The sequence below is a fragment of the Anopheles marshallii genome, chromosome 3 (genome assembly GCF_943734725.1).
Source record: "Anopheles marshallii chromosome 3, idAnoMarsDA_429_01, whole genome shotgun sequence".
NCBI classification, from domain to species: Eukaryota; Metazoa; Arthropoda; class Insecta; order Diptera; family Culicidae; genus Anopheles; species Anopheles marshallii.
Genome location: NC_071327.1, coordinates 55,725,780 through 55,744,164, shown reverse-complemented (window position 1 = coordinate 55,744,164; position 18,385 = coordinate 55,725,780). Strand labels below are relative to the sequence as shown.

The following is an 18,385-nucleotide window of genomic DNA, read 5'->3' as shown; positions in this document are numbered from 1 at the left end:
GATGAGCTTTAGAGAAACCATTAGTGTCGATGAGATTTTAATATATTCTTAACTTTTAAACACATACACATATAGGGGAGAGGATTCTTGGTGTTGAGGCAGAAACGCACTCCATTTTTACTACTCAATCCGATAATCGTTTTATAAATAGCAAACGTTTTAATCTGCCTCACTCTTTGGAACACTACTCAAAATCGCCGTACTATTGTACCTATTTAACCCAACTTTCTCCATGTGAGCTTTTATGAGATTGTAGACTTTGTATCTTTTATATTCCCTTTTCTACTGTCAAATTCAGCATTATTTATATGGAATCCATTGCGACAAACACACACGTAGCAGGGGGGGGTAGGTCTGTTTTAGCTACAAGCGAATGTTGAAAACCATCTAAGTATCAAAGTGAGTAAATTAGAAACTGTGAAACAGCTAGGAAAGAGCACGCATTCCTTTTGTGGAAAAAAACACTCTAACGTTTTAGTCCCCCGTAACAACAGGCAACCATTGCTCCTTAGGCCTTGTGATGATGTGTTGTGTAGGAATAGTTACGTAGGTCATAGCTAGATGTATGAACGGTGTAAGATATTAGATATTCCACTGATTGGTAGTAACAGCACGGTGCTGAACTGCATCGTGCACAATACTTGAATGGCAGCAGGTTTATGATAAGGAAAGAGTAAAAGCGGACTAGAACAAAGAAAGTGAAAGTGATGAGTGAATGATTAAATGGCACGAGCTTACGGGACTGCGAACCAAGAACAGTTTTGTACTAAAGTCCAACACCACATGGGAACACAACACTTGAACAAATTGGATATACAAAATTACTTTCTCATTCTTTGAACGCATATCTATCATCAGTGATGTTCTTCTGTACGAGTCAGGTTTCGGGAGGCTGAGTTCACACATTCACACATTCAAAAGTTATCGTTACAGTTCGGAATTCAATTGCAACATTTTATGACACGCGGTACTGGGGACAGCTAATAGTACATCTTTTTTTTATAATGTTACACCCACCAGGATAAAAAGAGAAAGTGTTTTCAAGATTAGATTGGCTTTATTTTGGTATTCTTAGAACGTCGAATTATTACTACACTGGAACAAATCAGCACTTGTTAGATGAATAAACGTTGTAACGTACATAGAAAAAGGGCGCGAGCAAGCCATCTGAATTGTGTTAGCGCCGATAAGTGAAAGAAATGTTCGTGAAATTTATATTTGGATTTGAAGCGCTTCTTTATTATTCTATTTCTTTATCAAAAAAGCTCCCATTCAGGATAGCGCTAATTGAAGAATTCTTTAGATAAACCCAAATTTAAGCAATGTTAGTTCAGTGTCAGTGAGGTGAGGTTTTGTTTAACAAATTAATAATTGCTGCTAACATGTGTCTTCCAAGCGTACAAGAAGCAGCATAAAAACGTATAAAGATTTTGCAAGCTGATCCATCTTATCATCTGTCCTTTTACCAGGTGCTTACCTGAATAAGTGACGAACGATCAATACGTTAGTGGCTTGGTAACGCCATACGAATGACACCAGACGACCATACAATGCGAGATATAGAACAGGTTCCCATAGTGCTGCTGCAGCACAAAGTGTTTTTTATGACAAAAAGCTAATTATAATGGCTAATCAGTAGTAAAGTTAGATAGGTATTAGACAGTAGTAAAAAGTAATCGAACAGTGTCTATTCTTTGTACACAATCGTGCAATAATAGAAGCTATATTGTGTGTTTTCTACTGTCGTGAACTAGTTGCTCTACCACAAGACGAACCTCATCTAGAACAGTTCGATCATGTTCCCAACTGGGTCATGGAGCATAACTTATGCTTTACATGTACGATAGTTCTGTAAAAAAAAAACAGAGCGCCAAAAGACCATCGGAAAAGAGAGCATGTGAACATCGCGCGATATGCCTACAGACGCGCGTTACGATTTCTCTCAACGCCGTACCATGAAAGAGACCCAAAGAGAGTCAAGCGGACCATGCATGGACCGATTGAAGCTGGTGGTGGTATTGGTGGGTCGTAAAGTGTACGCAAGAAGTAGCCCACCGTGAACGCCATAGCAAAAGCTTTAGCTTTATTTGTGTCCGCGACTCGGAGGCCTGCGGTTCGTAACTGGTGTGACGTTTGGCGTTCTGCCTGCTGCATATAAAGTGACTCAAGCGACCACTTCGCACCGTTCCCTCTTCGTTCGCAAAGGTTCGTTTCTTGTAGCGCGTTGATGTCGTGGCGATTGTTTTCAACGCACGAATGTTGTTCCCCCTTCACTAGCGATACGGTGCGAGTGATATTTTAGATTTAAGGTGTGTGTGCCCCGACGGTGCAAATGACGCTGGTGGTTTGGACGCAAACATTGTGAACTTGTTGTTAGAAGCGTTATCTCGTGCGGTACGCCGCGAAAGTTGAACGATACCGATCGGAAGGGGAGGCATCTTAAAACAAGAAGCACAACGGTGAAACAACTGTACATCGTACGGAACCGCCAAAGGAAGGTGTGATACGGCAGAACAACAACGTACTTGCAATCCGATCAAGATCGAGTAGCTGCAGAACGGGGCAGCGGAACAATATAATTATGTTGCCCATGGATCGCTTGCTGGGGCTTGGTTGCCTAATGCTGCTGTCGCTACACGTCGGTTCTGGGAGCGGCGCCATAGGTATGTACCCGTAAGCCACCATGCTAGAAAGTAAGAGCTTAAAGGCCACAAGTCACACAACAGAAACTGGCCCTCACGGTTCATCTTTCGTAACGGGCGTCATCTATTTCTTGCTGCTTGCATAGAGAACAAGTTTCTCCATCTTCGCAGCGGGCTATTCATCCATCCGCAGTAACACCGTGTTGACGCGGTCTCAGTCCCGTGTGCGTGTACGATCCACTCACACACCCGGTGTGGCCTTGGTACGGTTCGTTGAAATGGTCGTATAACGAAGCTGGAATCCACTCTGCTGGACTTCCTGGTTGCTTCCAATTACCGGCTGCTCTGGGCACTCTGGTGACTGACGATCGTGTGTAGAATAATGTGTGTGCATGGGAAAGTTCAGAACAGAGCCGATTCAAAGTGGATGTGAACTATAAAACAGAGAAAATGCTCGGGAAGGCAATGTGATTAAACATGATCGCGATCTATCGTGAGATCAGCGCGCACTCACTAGAAAGTGCGAAAAGTTCAAGATATTCACCCAATATATATTACATCTAAAAAGTATTAAACATTATCATTTTTTTAGCATGATCTCATTCAACGACTTATTAATATTGTTTCCATAAAAAAAAAAACAACTAATCGCGCTACCTCTTTCACACCTGAACCATTATTTGACGATGGGTTCTTGATGTTTCTTTTCTTCTTGTGCTTCCGTTGCAACTGGAACATGACTCATTGCTGACCGCAAGTCTTGGTAGCAATAAAATCATATATACGGCATCAAATGAACCTGCCACCCGAGCCCGTACACCGCTTCTATCAAACGTTTCCTCGTGAAAGTTTGCCTGCTTACCGCTCTACTGGTAGAACGTATCAATATTATAGGATCACTATTTTCGTTAACTACAACGCTCACAGATGATCGAAGCGAACGGAGATGTTGTTGAAGTTTTGGAGTTTTGTAAAATATTAATCCAATACACATCATAGCTTACCGCACAAGAGGTGTTAATTTGCAAGACCATTCACATGTTTTCGGTTGAAGTGTGTTGATTTTGGTTGATTTGATCTCCAACTTTTCTCCATGTCAACTATTTCTCAACTCCAAGTCTTTGCTGACATTCGGTGTTTAATTCTTATTTTTTAAACACTGTTAATGCAATGCACCATTGTTGGTCCGGTGGTAAATCCCGGTAGCGAAGCCGGTCTCCACACGATAGAGCCTGTCCAAAATCCTATCCGGACAGCACACAGCTTCATTATCCTCCGTACACAGGACTTCACTGATTATATCCAGCACCGGGTACATAAATTTAAAGGAAGTCCGAAAAGGCAAAGTCTTTTCTTAGACCAGTTGAGGTTGTTGTGCTGGTACGGTATCTTGCCAAATATGGCAAAGTGGTAGTAGAAATGACATTTACTTAGGTTTGGACGATTTGGTCTTGAGAGATAGACTATAGTTCTAGCATTTTTCCTGTTCTTTAGTGGCATAACAACCTTAGGAGTCCATAAGCGTAGGCTTCAGTTCCACTACTCTTTAGTGGCACTTTAACCTCAGGAGTCCAGCAGCCCATTAGCTACTGCTTTAGTTACAGTATTTCTCTTCGTCTTCAGTGACAATGATACAATTGCTGGCTTTCTTTGGCTTTTGTTTAGTCGTAGTTGGAAAGTAGGAATTTTGGATCGATCCTACCGAGTAGAACCGCCACCGTTACCAAACACTCGCTCTGGGACGCTTTTAGTTCCAGTATGCAAAGCCTTTATTTTCTAAAAAGTCTCGAAATTCTATCAATTACTGTTCAAAGTTTCAATAGAACAAACGTGTGCCTCCCAATAACTGCTAGTTTGTATAATTGGAAGTTGCATTGAAATGAAGCCTCAAGAACAGGTGTCTCCAAACTACAGCCCTCGAGAGCATCCAGTGGGGTCCGCGACGCTATCGCTCTTGTTACAATTTAAAAAAAAATCCCAATTAAAAAAGCTATAATATTGTTCAACTGTTCAAATATTAATTACTATAACAGTCAGTAACATTAAATACTAGAAATAGTGAAAAAAAGTCATCTCGAGCCCAACATCTGTGTAAATTACCCGCAAGAAAATGTGTTAGTGGCCCCCACGCTATCGTAGTTTCAACCAATGCGGCCCGCGGGCTGAAAAGTTTGGAGACTCCTGCTCTAGAACAACGTCATGGTTTCACACCGGTTTGGCATTGCCAAGCACTTCCTTACGTTCTTCATGAGTCTCCGATGTTTTCCACGAATTGTAGAATGTCTCATGCGGCGATGAACCATTAGCATTGTCTAAACTTCGCAGTCTTCTGATACGGATGCGGATGATAATGAACGCGTGTCTGTTGGCCATATGTGGCACGTTGTGGCTCGTTTTACCTACATTTGTAAGCAAACATGCCTCAATTAACGGATGCTTTTTGTCAGCGGTTCGGTAACGTACAGGGAACGAAAGCGAAACCCTTCCATTATAGAAGCTGTTTCGACAGTACCGAATCGATGTACTGACAAGGGTGTGTTTTTTGTATTTCTTCCGGGAAGGAAACAAGCCAACGCATTAATGCTTTCCAACATTCGTTCGCCATGCATCGTAACGATAGGGCTTACTCTGGCAGGTGCAAGAATTTGGCTTATTATATGAAGTTGCCTCTTAGCGATTTTTGATTTGTTTAAACGATTGTATTAACGATCGCCCTCCACAGTGAGAGAGTAATGGCAAAGCGTTAACAAAGCATTCCAGCATCGCAGGTGAATAAGCGTTTGAACTTTCCAGCTGCGAATTTTCCTCGCAAAATAGCTTGCAATGTATTGCGGTCCTTTGCCTTGCAGCCACAGATTCTTGGCATAACAAAGAAAACCTTTTAATGTGACGATGGCCTTATCGATGGCCTTATCGAAAGGGTCTTATCAAGGATGGTCTGCGCGTTGAGGTTGTGCTGGCATGCATGGTTAATGAATGGTATGGTATACATCCGACAAGCCGACAAGCTCTCCCACGAGTTCAGTACCATTACCGCGCACAGAGAAACCCACCGAAGCATGACGCACGGCGAGTGGTGTTCGTCAGTCGAACATGCCCCCATTACGGCACTCGGGTTGGTTTCTTCCTAGCGTCAAACTTCCCGGTGCGGTGACTCGGCGGCTTGAGCTAAGCGTTTTGTGTCAATACTTCCTGTTTTGGGTTTGCATTAAGCTAACCGCTATATTCCTTTCACAGTGACGGACCACGATCGAGTAGTGACGTGCTACATCTCAACCTGGGCCGTTTACCGTACCGGTAGTGCGTCCTATCCGCTGGACTCATTCGATCCGACCCTCTGCACACATGCCATCTACGCTTTCGCTGGTTTGGATGAGGCGAAAAATACCATCAAATCGCTCGGTAAGTTGATGTTGTCCTTCCCTTTCATAATACTCTTCATACATGACGCTTTACTCGCCTTCTTCTAGATGCATGGCAAGATCTCAAAGATAATTATGGCAAGGGAGGTTACGAGAAGCTGACGAAGATGCGCGCAGCACATCCGCACCTGAAAGTTCTACTTGCGATCGGTGGCTGGAATGAGGGTTCGGAAAAATACTCTAACCTTGCAGCCAATCCCGAACGGCGACAAGCGTTTGTGACGAATGCGCTCGATTTTATCAAGTAAGTTGTATAACCTTGGAAGTTAAAAAAAAATCCAATTCCTGACGCCTCCTGTTCCCGTTTCAGGCAGTACGGATTTGATGGACTCGATCTGGACTGGGAGTATCCGACGCAGCGCGGTGGAAAACCGGCTGATCGTGAAAACTTTGTGGCGCTCGTACGCGAACTCAGCCAAGTGTTCCGGAAGAACAACCTGCTACTAACCTCCGCCATTGGTGCGGGCAAAGATACGATCGATGCGGCGTACGACGTTAAGGCACTCTCAAAGTACCTGGACTTCCTGCATATCATGTGCTACGATTACAATGGCAGCTGGGACGGTAAGATCGGTCCTAACGCACCACTTACCAGCCGCGACTTCCTTAACGTCGAGTATTCGATCGAGCATCTGCTAGAACTGGGAGCCCCCGCTAGCAAACTCGTCCTGGGCCTACCGTTCTATGGTCGCACGTTCGTCAGTACTATTGCCAAGGCGCGGCTAGGCGATACAGCGGATAAAGTCGGGTTCCCTGGACCAGCCACCAAAGAGAACGGTTTCATGGGCTACAATGAGGTTTGCGAGGAGCTGAAGCGTAATCCAAGCGATTGGACGCTCGAATGGGACTCGACCGCATCGGAGATGGTGGCGATCAAGTCAAACGGTTCCACGTCACAGGTCGTGGTGTACGATAGTACGCGCTCGATCGCGAACAAGGTTCGCTTTGCGGTTCGTCAGAAGCTGGCCGGGCTGATGGTTTGGTCGGTCGATACAGATGATTTCAACGGGCTGTGCGCTCCGGAAGACGACACGTACAAAGACTTTGGCGATCGGAACCATGTCGCACTTTCGATCCCAGCTGCTGTTACCGGAAAATATCCTCTGCTAAAGACGATCAGCAACGCCATCATCGTAGCGTCGGACGAGTTGACGCAAGAAAACGTCATCCCGCACGAACCGGATGAAGTACCTGCGGCAGGTGGAACAGCCACGGGACCATCGGGAGCCACACTGGCTTCCGTTTCGAGCTCGCTTCTGGTTATGGTGTTGTTATTCATTGGAACGATTACCTTCACCGCTCGAAGGCTGTAAAACTCTCAAATTTAGCATAATTCTCCCGTGGTTATTTACAGTACAAGCTGTATGTTTACCTGTAATTAAACTCCCACAAATGTTGCCAAAACATTTTAATCTAAGTCGTGTTCTAATATTTCTAGACGACAGCATTGTTCTTACGATGACATCACTGAGCAAGATTAATTCTTTTCATGTTCAAATTCAAACAAGATATCGTTTAATATTCTTATTTCCGTCACACTTCAATGGAAGCGTCTTTCCCGGCACATTATACTTAAGACTCAGAACTGTAACCAGAAGTAGCTTTGACTCTGGGGGCTAAAACCGAAAAAACCTGTATTTTTAAAACCTGAGCGTGCAAACTACTTCGAAGGACCATTGGAAAGAAGAGAATCTCAACACGAGACCCGAGAAACAAGGAGGACTAAGCTAAAAGCCGAAGATCAGGCGAGACCCGAAAGCACAGAAGATTTTGTGGCGAAAAGCCTAAAGAAACAGCAAAAAACGAAGAAAACGGTGTTTGCGAGGATGTTCCTCTGCAAGTCTTACCGTATTCTTGTACATGGTGTATAGAAGAAGCATCTTTGACCGTGTATATGTGAGCTGAAAACGGTCGGAGCGTACGAATGTAATTTATGCGCACGTTCGTTTCTGTTTTCGTCACGCGATAACCGTACAATCTGGAGATTTCGGGTTCTAGCGGCTCATTTGGATCTCAAGCATTGGCTTCAGCAGACGTGTTTTTGGGAATTAGCATAGTTACCGCGAGATCGACCTTGCGAATGGAATGAATTTGTGTTGAGCTGGTGTTCTTAAAACCTCGATCGGTGTTTTCAGAAAGTGGAACAGTTTAGGTGCCTGCCCTGTGGGAGACAAAAACGTGTACTATTTGCAGTTCGTACCATCAATTCATCACTATCCGATCTATGGTCGAAAAGAGCACCAGAGGTTCGTTTCTTGAAGTGCGTTGATGTCGTGTATGTGTGCACCGACGGGTAATTGGACCCAAACATTGTGAACTTGTTGTTTAAAGCGTTATCCCGTGAGGTACGCCACGAAAGTTGCATGATACTGATCGGAAGCGGAGGCATCTTAAAACAAGAAGCAAAACGGACATCTTACGGAACCGCCAAAGGAAGGTGTGATACGGCAGAACAACAACGTGCTTGCAATCCGATAAAGGATCGAGTCGTTGCAAAACGGGGCAGAGGAACAATATAATGATGTTGCCCATGGATCGATTACGTGGGCTTGGTTGCCTATTGCTGCTGTCGCTCGTACTATTGCTACTTGCAGGTTCTGGGAGCGGCGCACTAGGTAAGTATCTAAGTATGTATTCCTGATCTATTATTTCGTCCAAAATGTCCATTTCACATTTTACGTTAGTGAAGCTGCAGAATGTTCGCTTAAAAATCCTCATAAAAGGATTTGTTCTCTGAGTGCTCTGAATTGTGGTCTCACAATCGGTAGTCACAATGAGAATGGCGTACGGAACGTCCTCTCAAGAATTTCTAGTCCCTCCTTCTTTCGTTGTTTCTTTTGAAAAATGATCGTAAATCTTTTACTCAAAATTAATTTACATTGGTCTTAAACCCTACCAACGCTTGGGTTCCTAATATCATCGTAATGTCCACAAAATCCACAAAGACATACAAAATTACGCTTCAAATTCCCCCCCGGCACACTACAATCTCTATCATTTCCGCATACCGTTCGACGCTGACTACACCATCCGCGAACATAAAGTTAGTCCGGTTTGTTGCCCCAATCTTCGAACTCATAACAGGTTTAGCTGTGCTTCTGGAATATTCCGAACGGTTTTGATTTGAACTACCGAGGGTAATTGGAAGTATCGATGGACATCCATTATGTTTTTCGACGAAAAATTGTGTTGTACCTCTGCTACCGATGTGTGCAAAGGTTTCTTCATCAACAAAAGCTTGTTGAATAGTCGTTTCCAATCGTTCATCAGAACATTGGTTGCTATTCGCGTTGGACGATTGTTTCTTCTTCTTCAATTATTCTGGGAAATCGGCCCTGAAGTTTGATGTTTTCGTTTAGATTATAGCCTATATCCAGTCGTTTCTTGTTAGGAACCACACGATCTGCTGATGCTTTTGATGCCACTGTGCTTCCTGTGATCTACTCATCGAGCACGAACTTTAGCATTAGCTTGGCCTCCGGGACTATGAAAACTGTAACGTACTTTCCACCGTCGCATCGAGAACTAAGGATCTTCTTTTGAAGAATCTTTAAAGAATAATGAAGAGAAGAGAATTTTTTTCTCTGAAAATTGGAAAGGTCCAGAGTGCGTTTGAATATCCCAAACAAGCAACAAGCTTTTGTGCACTTGCTTCCATCCTGTTTTGGGTTTGGATTAAGCTAACCGCTATATTTTTTTCACAGTGACGGACCACGATCGAGTAGTGACGTGCTACATCTCAACCTGGGCCGTTTACCGTACCGGTAGTGCGTCCTATCCGCTGGACTCATTCGATCCGACCCTCTGCACACATGCCATCTACGCTTTCGCTGGATTAAATGAGGCGAAAAATACCATCAAATCGCTCGGTAAGTTGATGCTGTCCTTCCCTTTCATAAAAGGCTTCATACATGACGCTTTACTTGTCTTCTTCTAGATGCATGGCAAGATCTCAAAGATAACTATGGCAAGGGAGGTTACGAGAAGCTGACGAAGATGCGCGCAGCACATCCTCATCTGAAGGTCCTACTGGCTGTTGGTGGCCGGAATGACGGTTCGCTAAAATATTCTAACCTAGCGGCTAATCCCGCACGGCGACAAGCGTTTGTGACGAATGCGCTCGATTTTATCAAGTAAGTTGTATAGCCTTCGAGGGTAGATATTATTTCTCCCTTCCCTAACACTTTCCTATGTTTTCCCGTTTCAGGCAGCACGCGTTTGATGGGCTCGACCTGAATTGGGTATACCCGACCCTACACGGTGGAAAACCGGCTGATCGTGAAAACTTTGTGGCGCTCGTACGCGAACTCAGTCAGGAGTTTCGGAAGAACAACCTGCTACTAACGGCGGCCATCGGTGCGGTCAAAGAAACGATAGATTCAGCGTTTAACGTTAGGGAGCTATCGAACTACCTGGACCTCCTGCACATCGTATGCTACGATTACAATGGCAGCTGGGACGGTAAGATCGGCCCTAACGCACCACTTACCAGCAGCGACTTCCGGAATGTGGAGTACTCGATCCAATATCTTCTTGAGCTAGGAGCTCCAGCTAGCAAACTCGTCCTGGGACTACCGTTCTATGGCCGCACGTTCGTCAGTCCTATGGCTCAAGCCCGGCTAGGTGATATAGCAAATAAGGTCGGTTTTCCCGGACCAGCCACCAAGGAGAGCGGTTTCATGGGCTACAATGAGGTATGCCAAGAGCTTAAACGTAATCAAAGTGATTGGACGCTCGAATGGGATCCGACCGCATCGGAGATGGTGGCGATCAAGTCCAAAGGTACCAAGTCACAGGTCATAGTGTACGATAGTACGCGCTCCATCGCGAACAAGGTCCGCTTTGCGGTTCGTCAGAAGCTGGCCGGACTTATGGTTTGGTCAGTCGATACAGATGATTTTAACGGGCTGTGCGCACCAGAACAAGACACTTACAAAGATTTTTACAATAGCAACAGTGTTGCCCTATCCATACCTCTTGTTACTGGAAAATATCCACTGCTAAAAACGATCAGTAACGCCATCACCGTAGCGTCGGATAAGACGTCGGTTGAGCGTCGGTTGCCGCAAAGGATCACCATTGTCCCACAACCGAATAAAGTGCCCGAGGTTCGCGGCGCGACCAAGAAACCATCGGGAGTAATTGGTCACCGCTTCGAGCTGATTCCTGGCCAAGTTGTTGTTATTCGCGGGGTCGACGCTCGAAGGCTGTAAAAGTCTAACCTGTGGCATAATACGTTCATGGTTGTGTAAGTATAGATACAAACTGTATGTTTACTTGTGATGAAATGTCCACGAATGTTGCCAAAACATTAGAAAAAAAAAGACTTCGGTTGTTTCTAGGCGACAGTGTCGTTCTTACGATGACATTATAGATGGTAGGTTTGGAATCAATACATCAATACAATACAAAGTAACATTTATTCAAATTATACTTAAACATTTTCTACCACACATAATACATATATGGGATATCGCGCTTAGTGGTCTGCTGCAATTCCACGAAAACAAAAAAAAATTGTATCACAAAATAACATACCAGATACTCATATTAAGGGTTAGGTTCCTGTATCAGTTTCTGCAAGAATGTGAGAAAGTTATCTGATTCATTCAATCCTTTTAATTTTAGCAGATGCTCCACTGGGACTTGTGGAATCTTTGAGGTAGATGCTTTCAGGACGGCTTCAATTCTCGGTAGATCGCATACATTTATCTCCTCCAATGGGTGTCCTAGCTCATACTCGAGCAAGGCACGAGACAGTTCAAGGTCAGCACATTTCATTGATAGAATCACAGCATCATCACCATTATCCTCCATGCTCGTAACTTTCGGGATACCTCGGTCTACAGCATGTTCCAAGAAACGTTTTGCCCACTGGACGTGTTGGAGCTCGATCGCCTGGTACAATGCCGCTCGATTGGGTTGTAAGGTAAGATCTGGATTGTACTCCATCAACAGGTCGAGCATTTCAATCGAGCCGACCTGACCGGCCAAACGCAACAAGGTGGCACCTGTGATATCCAACATGTCCACCGGTGTACGGTCGTAATCTAGCAACTGTTTCATCATGGAGATGGCATTAGTAAGTGGAATTTTTGCCGCAATGTGGGCCGGTGTGTAGCCGTAAATGTTTTGGGTCGTGGCGTCAACTTGGAGCTGAAATAAACGAGCCAAAATCTCTTCATGTCCATTTACAGTGGCTTTGTGGATTAGTTTATATCCCCCGGTTCCATCGGAAACGGTCAACACATCAACTCCCTCGTCATTGCGCAGATCCCGCTGCAGACATTCGTCCAACAAATACAGTGTTAGTTCAGGGGACGGGTAATCTGCTGCCAAGCCGATTGGTGTACTGCCGTGGCTGTCTGCTAGCAAAGGGTTTGCACCCTCCTCTACTAACATTTGGACCATTTCCAGCTGGCGTTCATGTTTAATAGCCGTCATCAAAACAGTTTCGCCACCTCCAGCTCTGGCGTTTAGAATGTTGCTTAAATCGATCCGTCTATCCGGTGCGTAGATGTCGTACGCACAACAGACGTTATCAATTCGCAAGAAATATACAGTGCGGTCATCTTTACGAAACGTAGCGTATACCATTGCATGCGTGGTGAATAACGAGTTGCTGATCTTATGCAAGTCTTGTAAGCTTCCAGTGAGTGATGAACTGTCTGTGATGCGGAAGTAAGCTGCGTTGTCGCTTATCTGCAGATAAGCAGGTATGGCAAACTTAATGGATATGTCTCCAGCATCTATCATGTGCTCTTTCCAATGTACATCGTTTGTTGTCGCATGCCAGGTATGTATCCTGCTAATCATATCTTCGCAATATGACGTTACGTTTCCATTAACGCTTTTGTCTGCTTTGTAGTGTCTTACGATGGAGGAACCAACAAGAAACGCAATATCATCTAACACTCCGATGTCATCGTACCGTCGCATACTGCGCAACCGATCCAGCAGTGTGCACAGTATTCTGGAATCATTCAGTTGTGCAGCACAACCCAAAGCAGTTCGGTCCATTTTACACTCCTCAACGAAAGCGATCAACCGCCAGCGCTGAAGTACATTCGTGTGCAGTGTACAGTGATCGGAAGCTGGAGTAGAACGGGGTGCAAGTTGATCGTCAATTTCCCTCCACATGATATTCCAAGCAGGCTGATCGTATCCTTGCAAAATCGCTTCATGCAACGTTGCGGAGCTGTCGAGCCAACCAAATCCAAGTGCACTTAATGCTCGTAGCACTGTGCTGGATGCCGTATCGTAGCGCAAAGCTACCGCAAATGGATGATCCGTAACTGTGCCGTAAATAGAACAATTTACAGACTTTATTCGTCGTATCAATCTACTCTGCTCGAACATGATAAGCAGCAGGAGCACGTTTGATTCCGCACCTTGATAGTCAGGCATTAGCACATCAACGGCCGCATCTGCATCCAACAGCAACCGTACACACTGCCAGTGGTTGTAAAGTGTAGCACTGTGAATGGCAGCTGACAGTACGCTCCTGTCCATTGGTGGAAAATGTTTCAGTAAATACTTTAAAACAGCACATCTTCCAAAAGACGCAGCCGTCAGATAACATTGGCGCAGCGCATCCGAGGTTAGCTGATGGTTGTTGATAACATGTTTTAAAGCAGTATCGTTGTTCGCTTTTATCGACGTCCGGAGCAGAGTAACGTACACGCTATCATCAATATCAGTTTTCTCCGCAATCTTACTCAACACATCGTTCCAGTGCATTACAATTGCCAACTCTAGTGACTTCGGATGCAATCGGTGCGCTTTACGCACGAAAAGCTCAACAGTCGAGCGGAGACCTCGAAGAATAGCTTTACATACAATACCAGGATCGCTTCCGGTGATGATGTGATCATTACGGTGGTCGACCATTTCTTCAACACCACTTTCATTGCCGTAATCCAGAAAGTGTTCTACAACTCTTTCTGGTGTCATTTTTGAGACGATCAATTCGAATAATGTGTGCGACGTAAAGTTCGGCCAAGAGTAGAACTCCTCACAAAATAATCCACTTTCGTTTGTGAACTTGATGGCAGCATCAAAGTCGCGTCGCACTATTGCACACTCGAACAGGAACTTTGAATCCTGATACAGATGCGGAAGATTTGGAATGTAAAGACCGAGTAGCGCTATAATGGACGGATCCGGATTGCAGATTCCTTGTAGATGGCATTCTATCGGAAGGTTCGCCGCAGGATAGTGATCAATGTTTCGTGAAGAACAAAACAAGCTTTTTATTTCACCACCGGAACGCATCGTCTCGTAAACTTTTCTCAAATCGTTCATCCTTATGGCTGCCAGTAGCTTCTGTTGTTCCTCAACCCATCTCTCCGTATCCTCCAGGGAGGGAAAGTGTAGGTCTGCCGGACCGTTGCATTTTTTATCAAACAAACGAACTTCGGTGTTGGTAAAGATGAACACATTAACTATAAGCTTTTCATCACCACTGTCCGTGAGCAGATTGTAGGACAGTGAATCGTGCGCAAGCAGATTTCGGTAGTTTTTGCCCTGTAACATCGGAATGCGTTGCTTGACGTAGTGAAAGCTATCACCAAAGTAACCCACCGCGATTAGCATTTCGCACAGTTCCAGTTGGAGATGCTCGAGGGAAGCGCGAATATCTTTGTCCAAAATTATCACCGCGACGTCTAGAGCATTTACCATTCGTATATCGTTCTGCTCTAGTATGGATCGTAGCTTGGCGCGTCGCTCATCGAACAGCGCCTGTAAATGTGCTTGATCCGTTCGCCGAAGTTTACGCACGAGCGAGGTATTCCATGGTAGCTGACGCCGTCTGCAAAACGCTTCCAACGCCTTCCATTTGTTGTCCAAGAAGAAAATGTTCTCATAGTACGGACGTAGCATTCTATTCAGCTCCAGTATTGCGTCCTCTTCCGCAACCACTACCTCCATAGTTTCGATCAGTTCCCGGGTGCGATAGAGTTGGTGGGTTTCATCAGCCGAACTGTACACTTTCAGCAACATTAAGAGATTATTCGTTACAGTCGTAGGATTGATCCACGTTATCCGATGATCCAACAGTTCAATGTACGACAGATTCTCCAGGTTTGGGTCCCATTTAGTACAGATGGTTTCGAGCAGTCGGTTGGGATGGTACGAGTTTATCTTCCAGTGCAGCATCCTGCGTATTGTTGATATGCAGTTGCATGAAAAGCATGTTTTTCTTAAGCTCTCAAAATTGAACTCAGCCTCGACCGCCAACATAGCTTCCAGCTCTTCAACAATCGAACATTGAACGATAAACTGTTTCTCCACGTCCGTGAATTGGACGGTTTGTGCAACCTGTCCCTCGCGTAGTTCCACAAACAGTGTCCTTATATTGGTGAAATACAAATGTACCGCTTGTAAGGCATTCTGCTGCATTTGAAGCACTGTATCTTTTTCGCCTGCCATAATTAGCAAGGCACGTAACTGTTGCATAGTACTGCACCGTACGAGCAATCCGTAGAAGCTGCGACGAATGTCTGCCAGCAGTATCACAAACAGCAGATTTATAACCATACTTATACAGGCCGTATGTTTGGGTATCACACTGTAAACTCTACGCTCCAACTCACCGTTAATCACCAACCGTGCCAGAGAGAATTCGCGTGCATAGTTGTTTCGATGTAAAATGTTAATTTCAGAAAAGTGCGATGTAAGCATCTGTTCCAGCGCATCCTGCAAGCGATCATTAGGCATGTTTGGGGTACTTTTCGTACTTTTCATCGTCTCTCCCAGCACCGTGACGGCACGCTTTAAACAATCACGAAACACTTCCACATTTGTTGGGCTAACTGCGGCCACATGTCCGAAGGTGGTGATAATTTTGTTTAGAGAGTACAATTGCTTCATTTGACTGTAACACTTGATCAACCTTCGTCTCGTACGGCGATCTTTACCGCGCATTAAATGCTCCAAATTAAACAAAGCACCTGCTACAATATCAGCGGCGATCACCGAGTGATCTGCAGAAGGGGTTCGCTTTGTTTGAGCGATTATTCGATCGGCGATATTTTGTGGATGTACTACGTGTTTCAGTCTGGATTTTAGCTCTTTGATGAGATAATCGTGTTGTTTTTCCCGTATCGCCTTGAGCTCGCCCATCTTTACCTCGCCACATTTTCTATCGGCTTTTTTCACCTTTTGCATCAGGATTCGTATGACCTCGTCTTTATTGCTGTTTAATCTATTCTGACTGCTGTACTGTTGATTCCCTACAACAGAAAGTTCGACCCTCTTCGCCAACTCTTCAATCAGATCGATCTTCATGGGAGCTATAAAGGATTCTGCATCCGCCATCAACGACATTAGCTCTTGTTCCGCGCTCTCAAGACATCGTTTCACGCGGACTAACTGAAAGGAAATCATGCGTACAAAGTCAACCACAAGACACTTGTGCACCGTCAAATGATAAACTTCAAACGATAAACTCGGCTGTGGCTTGAAGGTATTAATAAAAATGGCCAGACAAAATATTGCCTCCCGCAGCGGCAGATACTCGAGAAACTGTATGTGCTGAAGAAAGTACAGATGGTTGTGAATGACATGCAATCGATACAGCAATTGACCGTCAATATTCTCGTACGTCCCGGTGTCATACTTCTCCGCAATGTGGTTCCAACATGCGCTTATCACATCCACGTGGGCCTTCCATGCATCAGAGCTTGTCTGGCGCGATCCCATCCAATCGCCTGATAAATGCTTATATCCATAATCACCCAACTTCCACAGCACGAACATTTTCAAGTTTGTCGGTAAACGAAACTGTTTCACGTTTAATTTAGTTAATGCACTTGCGAGGATTCCAAATAACCGGCCTTCATCGTATTGCTTCACCGCGAGAAATACCTTGAACAGCTCTAGGGAGTTATGTTTCAGCATCATGTAGCAAGCGGTCGTATCGTCGACTCCTTCGATCACAATTTCGATAAGATGTTGGAGGAAGTTTAAATTATAATTCGGCGCATGTGCTAAGTTCGCCAGCACCGTTTCGCCGATCCCATCGACCACTTCACTGTCGCACAGTCCACTTCTCAACAAGCAGCGCACCAAACCAAGATGACTCACGTCACCCGTCCGTATACAGCACGCCAATGGTGAAATGCCGTACTTTGTTTGGAACATCAGGACGGTTTTGATGGTAGAATGCTCCAACACTACGGCCAATGCCTGTTCATCCTTATTCCTGATGGCAGCGAACAATTCGACGACACGCAAGGAATCGCCAGACTTTTCTTCACTGTCCGACATTATGCGTACGCAACGAAACAATCTTTTTGCACGATTGACTGTCAAGCGGTCTGTTCGGGGATGCCCCAACGCGAATCATGTTTACGCTCAACGAATGTACGTGTCTCTCTATTTTGCTCGCTCTCTCTCTCTCTCTCAGTACTATTTGGGGCCAATACGGAGAGACGCAGCGCATGCTAAAGAACCGACGAGCCATACGCGTTAAAGCAGGGGTTGGCAATCTATTGCCCGTATTTAGCACGTGTATTAAATCATGCTTAGACAACGGAATGCGAGTTTTTATCTCAACCTGTTTTCCCGCGCAACTCTCTTCAAACCGCTTAAACAGGTAATTAAAACCAACATCGGTAAGCTCTAAATTTGTTTTAGGAAGTAATGAGGAAAGACAAATTCAAACCAATTACATAATTATCCAAAAATTGAACACTGTACTAAATAATGTTGCAAGAGTAGTAGAAGAAATATATTCCTTCACTACTACTACTGCTTCGACAACGGTATGATTAAAAATGTATACTCGTTCTCATATCGTAATCAGTGCAGGATCTACCTTCTTGGTGGCCTTAAGCGGAATGGCACCACTAGTGGTTGTTGGCAATTAGGATCGACTCCTCGTTTGAACCACCGGCCGGAATAAGTATGCTGATGAAATATTTATTGTATTATTAAATACTGTACATTTAAAATGCTGACAGTTACGCAGTACTGACAGGTTAATAAAGTCACAGTAAGCCAGAAATGGCAGGCCTAGACCTCTTGAGAATGTTGTGCCAATAAAGAAGAAGAACAGTTAAAATGCTATATGAACTATACTATACTACGGAGTGTGCTATAACTTTTTAATGCAACCCTGATACATAGGCGCTTGCTTAATTGACTTTAAACTAAAGTTTGTCACTGATCTGTTATAGTTGGGTGTGCTAATTGAAGGAATCCAAGTATGCAAGGATTGAATCTTATTCAACTGAATCATAGTAGTCCTTGATATGATTCAATAAAGATAGTTTGTCAGTACCACTTGGAGAGGCGAGTCCATTATTTCCTGCGCTC

The 18,385-nt window shown here is 44.6% G+C and overlaps 2 protein-coding genes across 2 annotated transcripts; one reads left to right on the top strand and one right to left on the bottom strand.

Annotated features, from left to right (window-relative positions):
- The first annotated feature begins 6,171 nt into the window (after positions 1-6,171).
- Positions 6,172-11,277, top strand: LOC128712864 (probable chitinase 2). The gene is made up of 6 exons (XM_053807730.1): positions 6,172-6,308; positions 6,375-7,323; positions 8,571-8,679; positions 9,769-9,933; positions 10,002-10,197; positions 10,272-11,277. The coding sequence occupies exons 1-6, from the start codon at positions 6,172-6,174 to the stop codon at positions 11,275-11,277; spliced, it is 2,562 nt and encodes an 853-aa protein (XP_053663705.1).
- Positions 11,278-11,614: 337 nt separating this feature from the next.
- On the bottom strand, positions 11,615-17,335 carry LOC128715392 (uncharacterized). Its single transcript, XM_053810285.1, has one exon. It carries the CDS (start codon positions 17,333-17,335, stop codon positions 11,615-11,617), a length of 5,721 nt encoding a protein of 1,906 aa, XP_053666260.1.
- Positions 17,336-18,385: the final 1,050 nt, after the last annotated feature.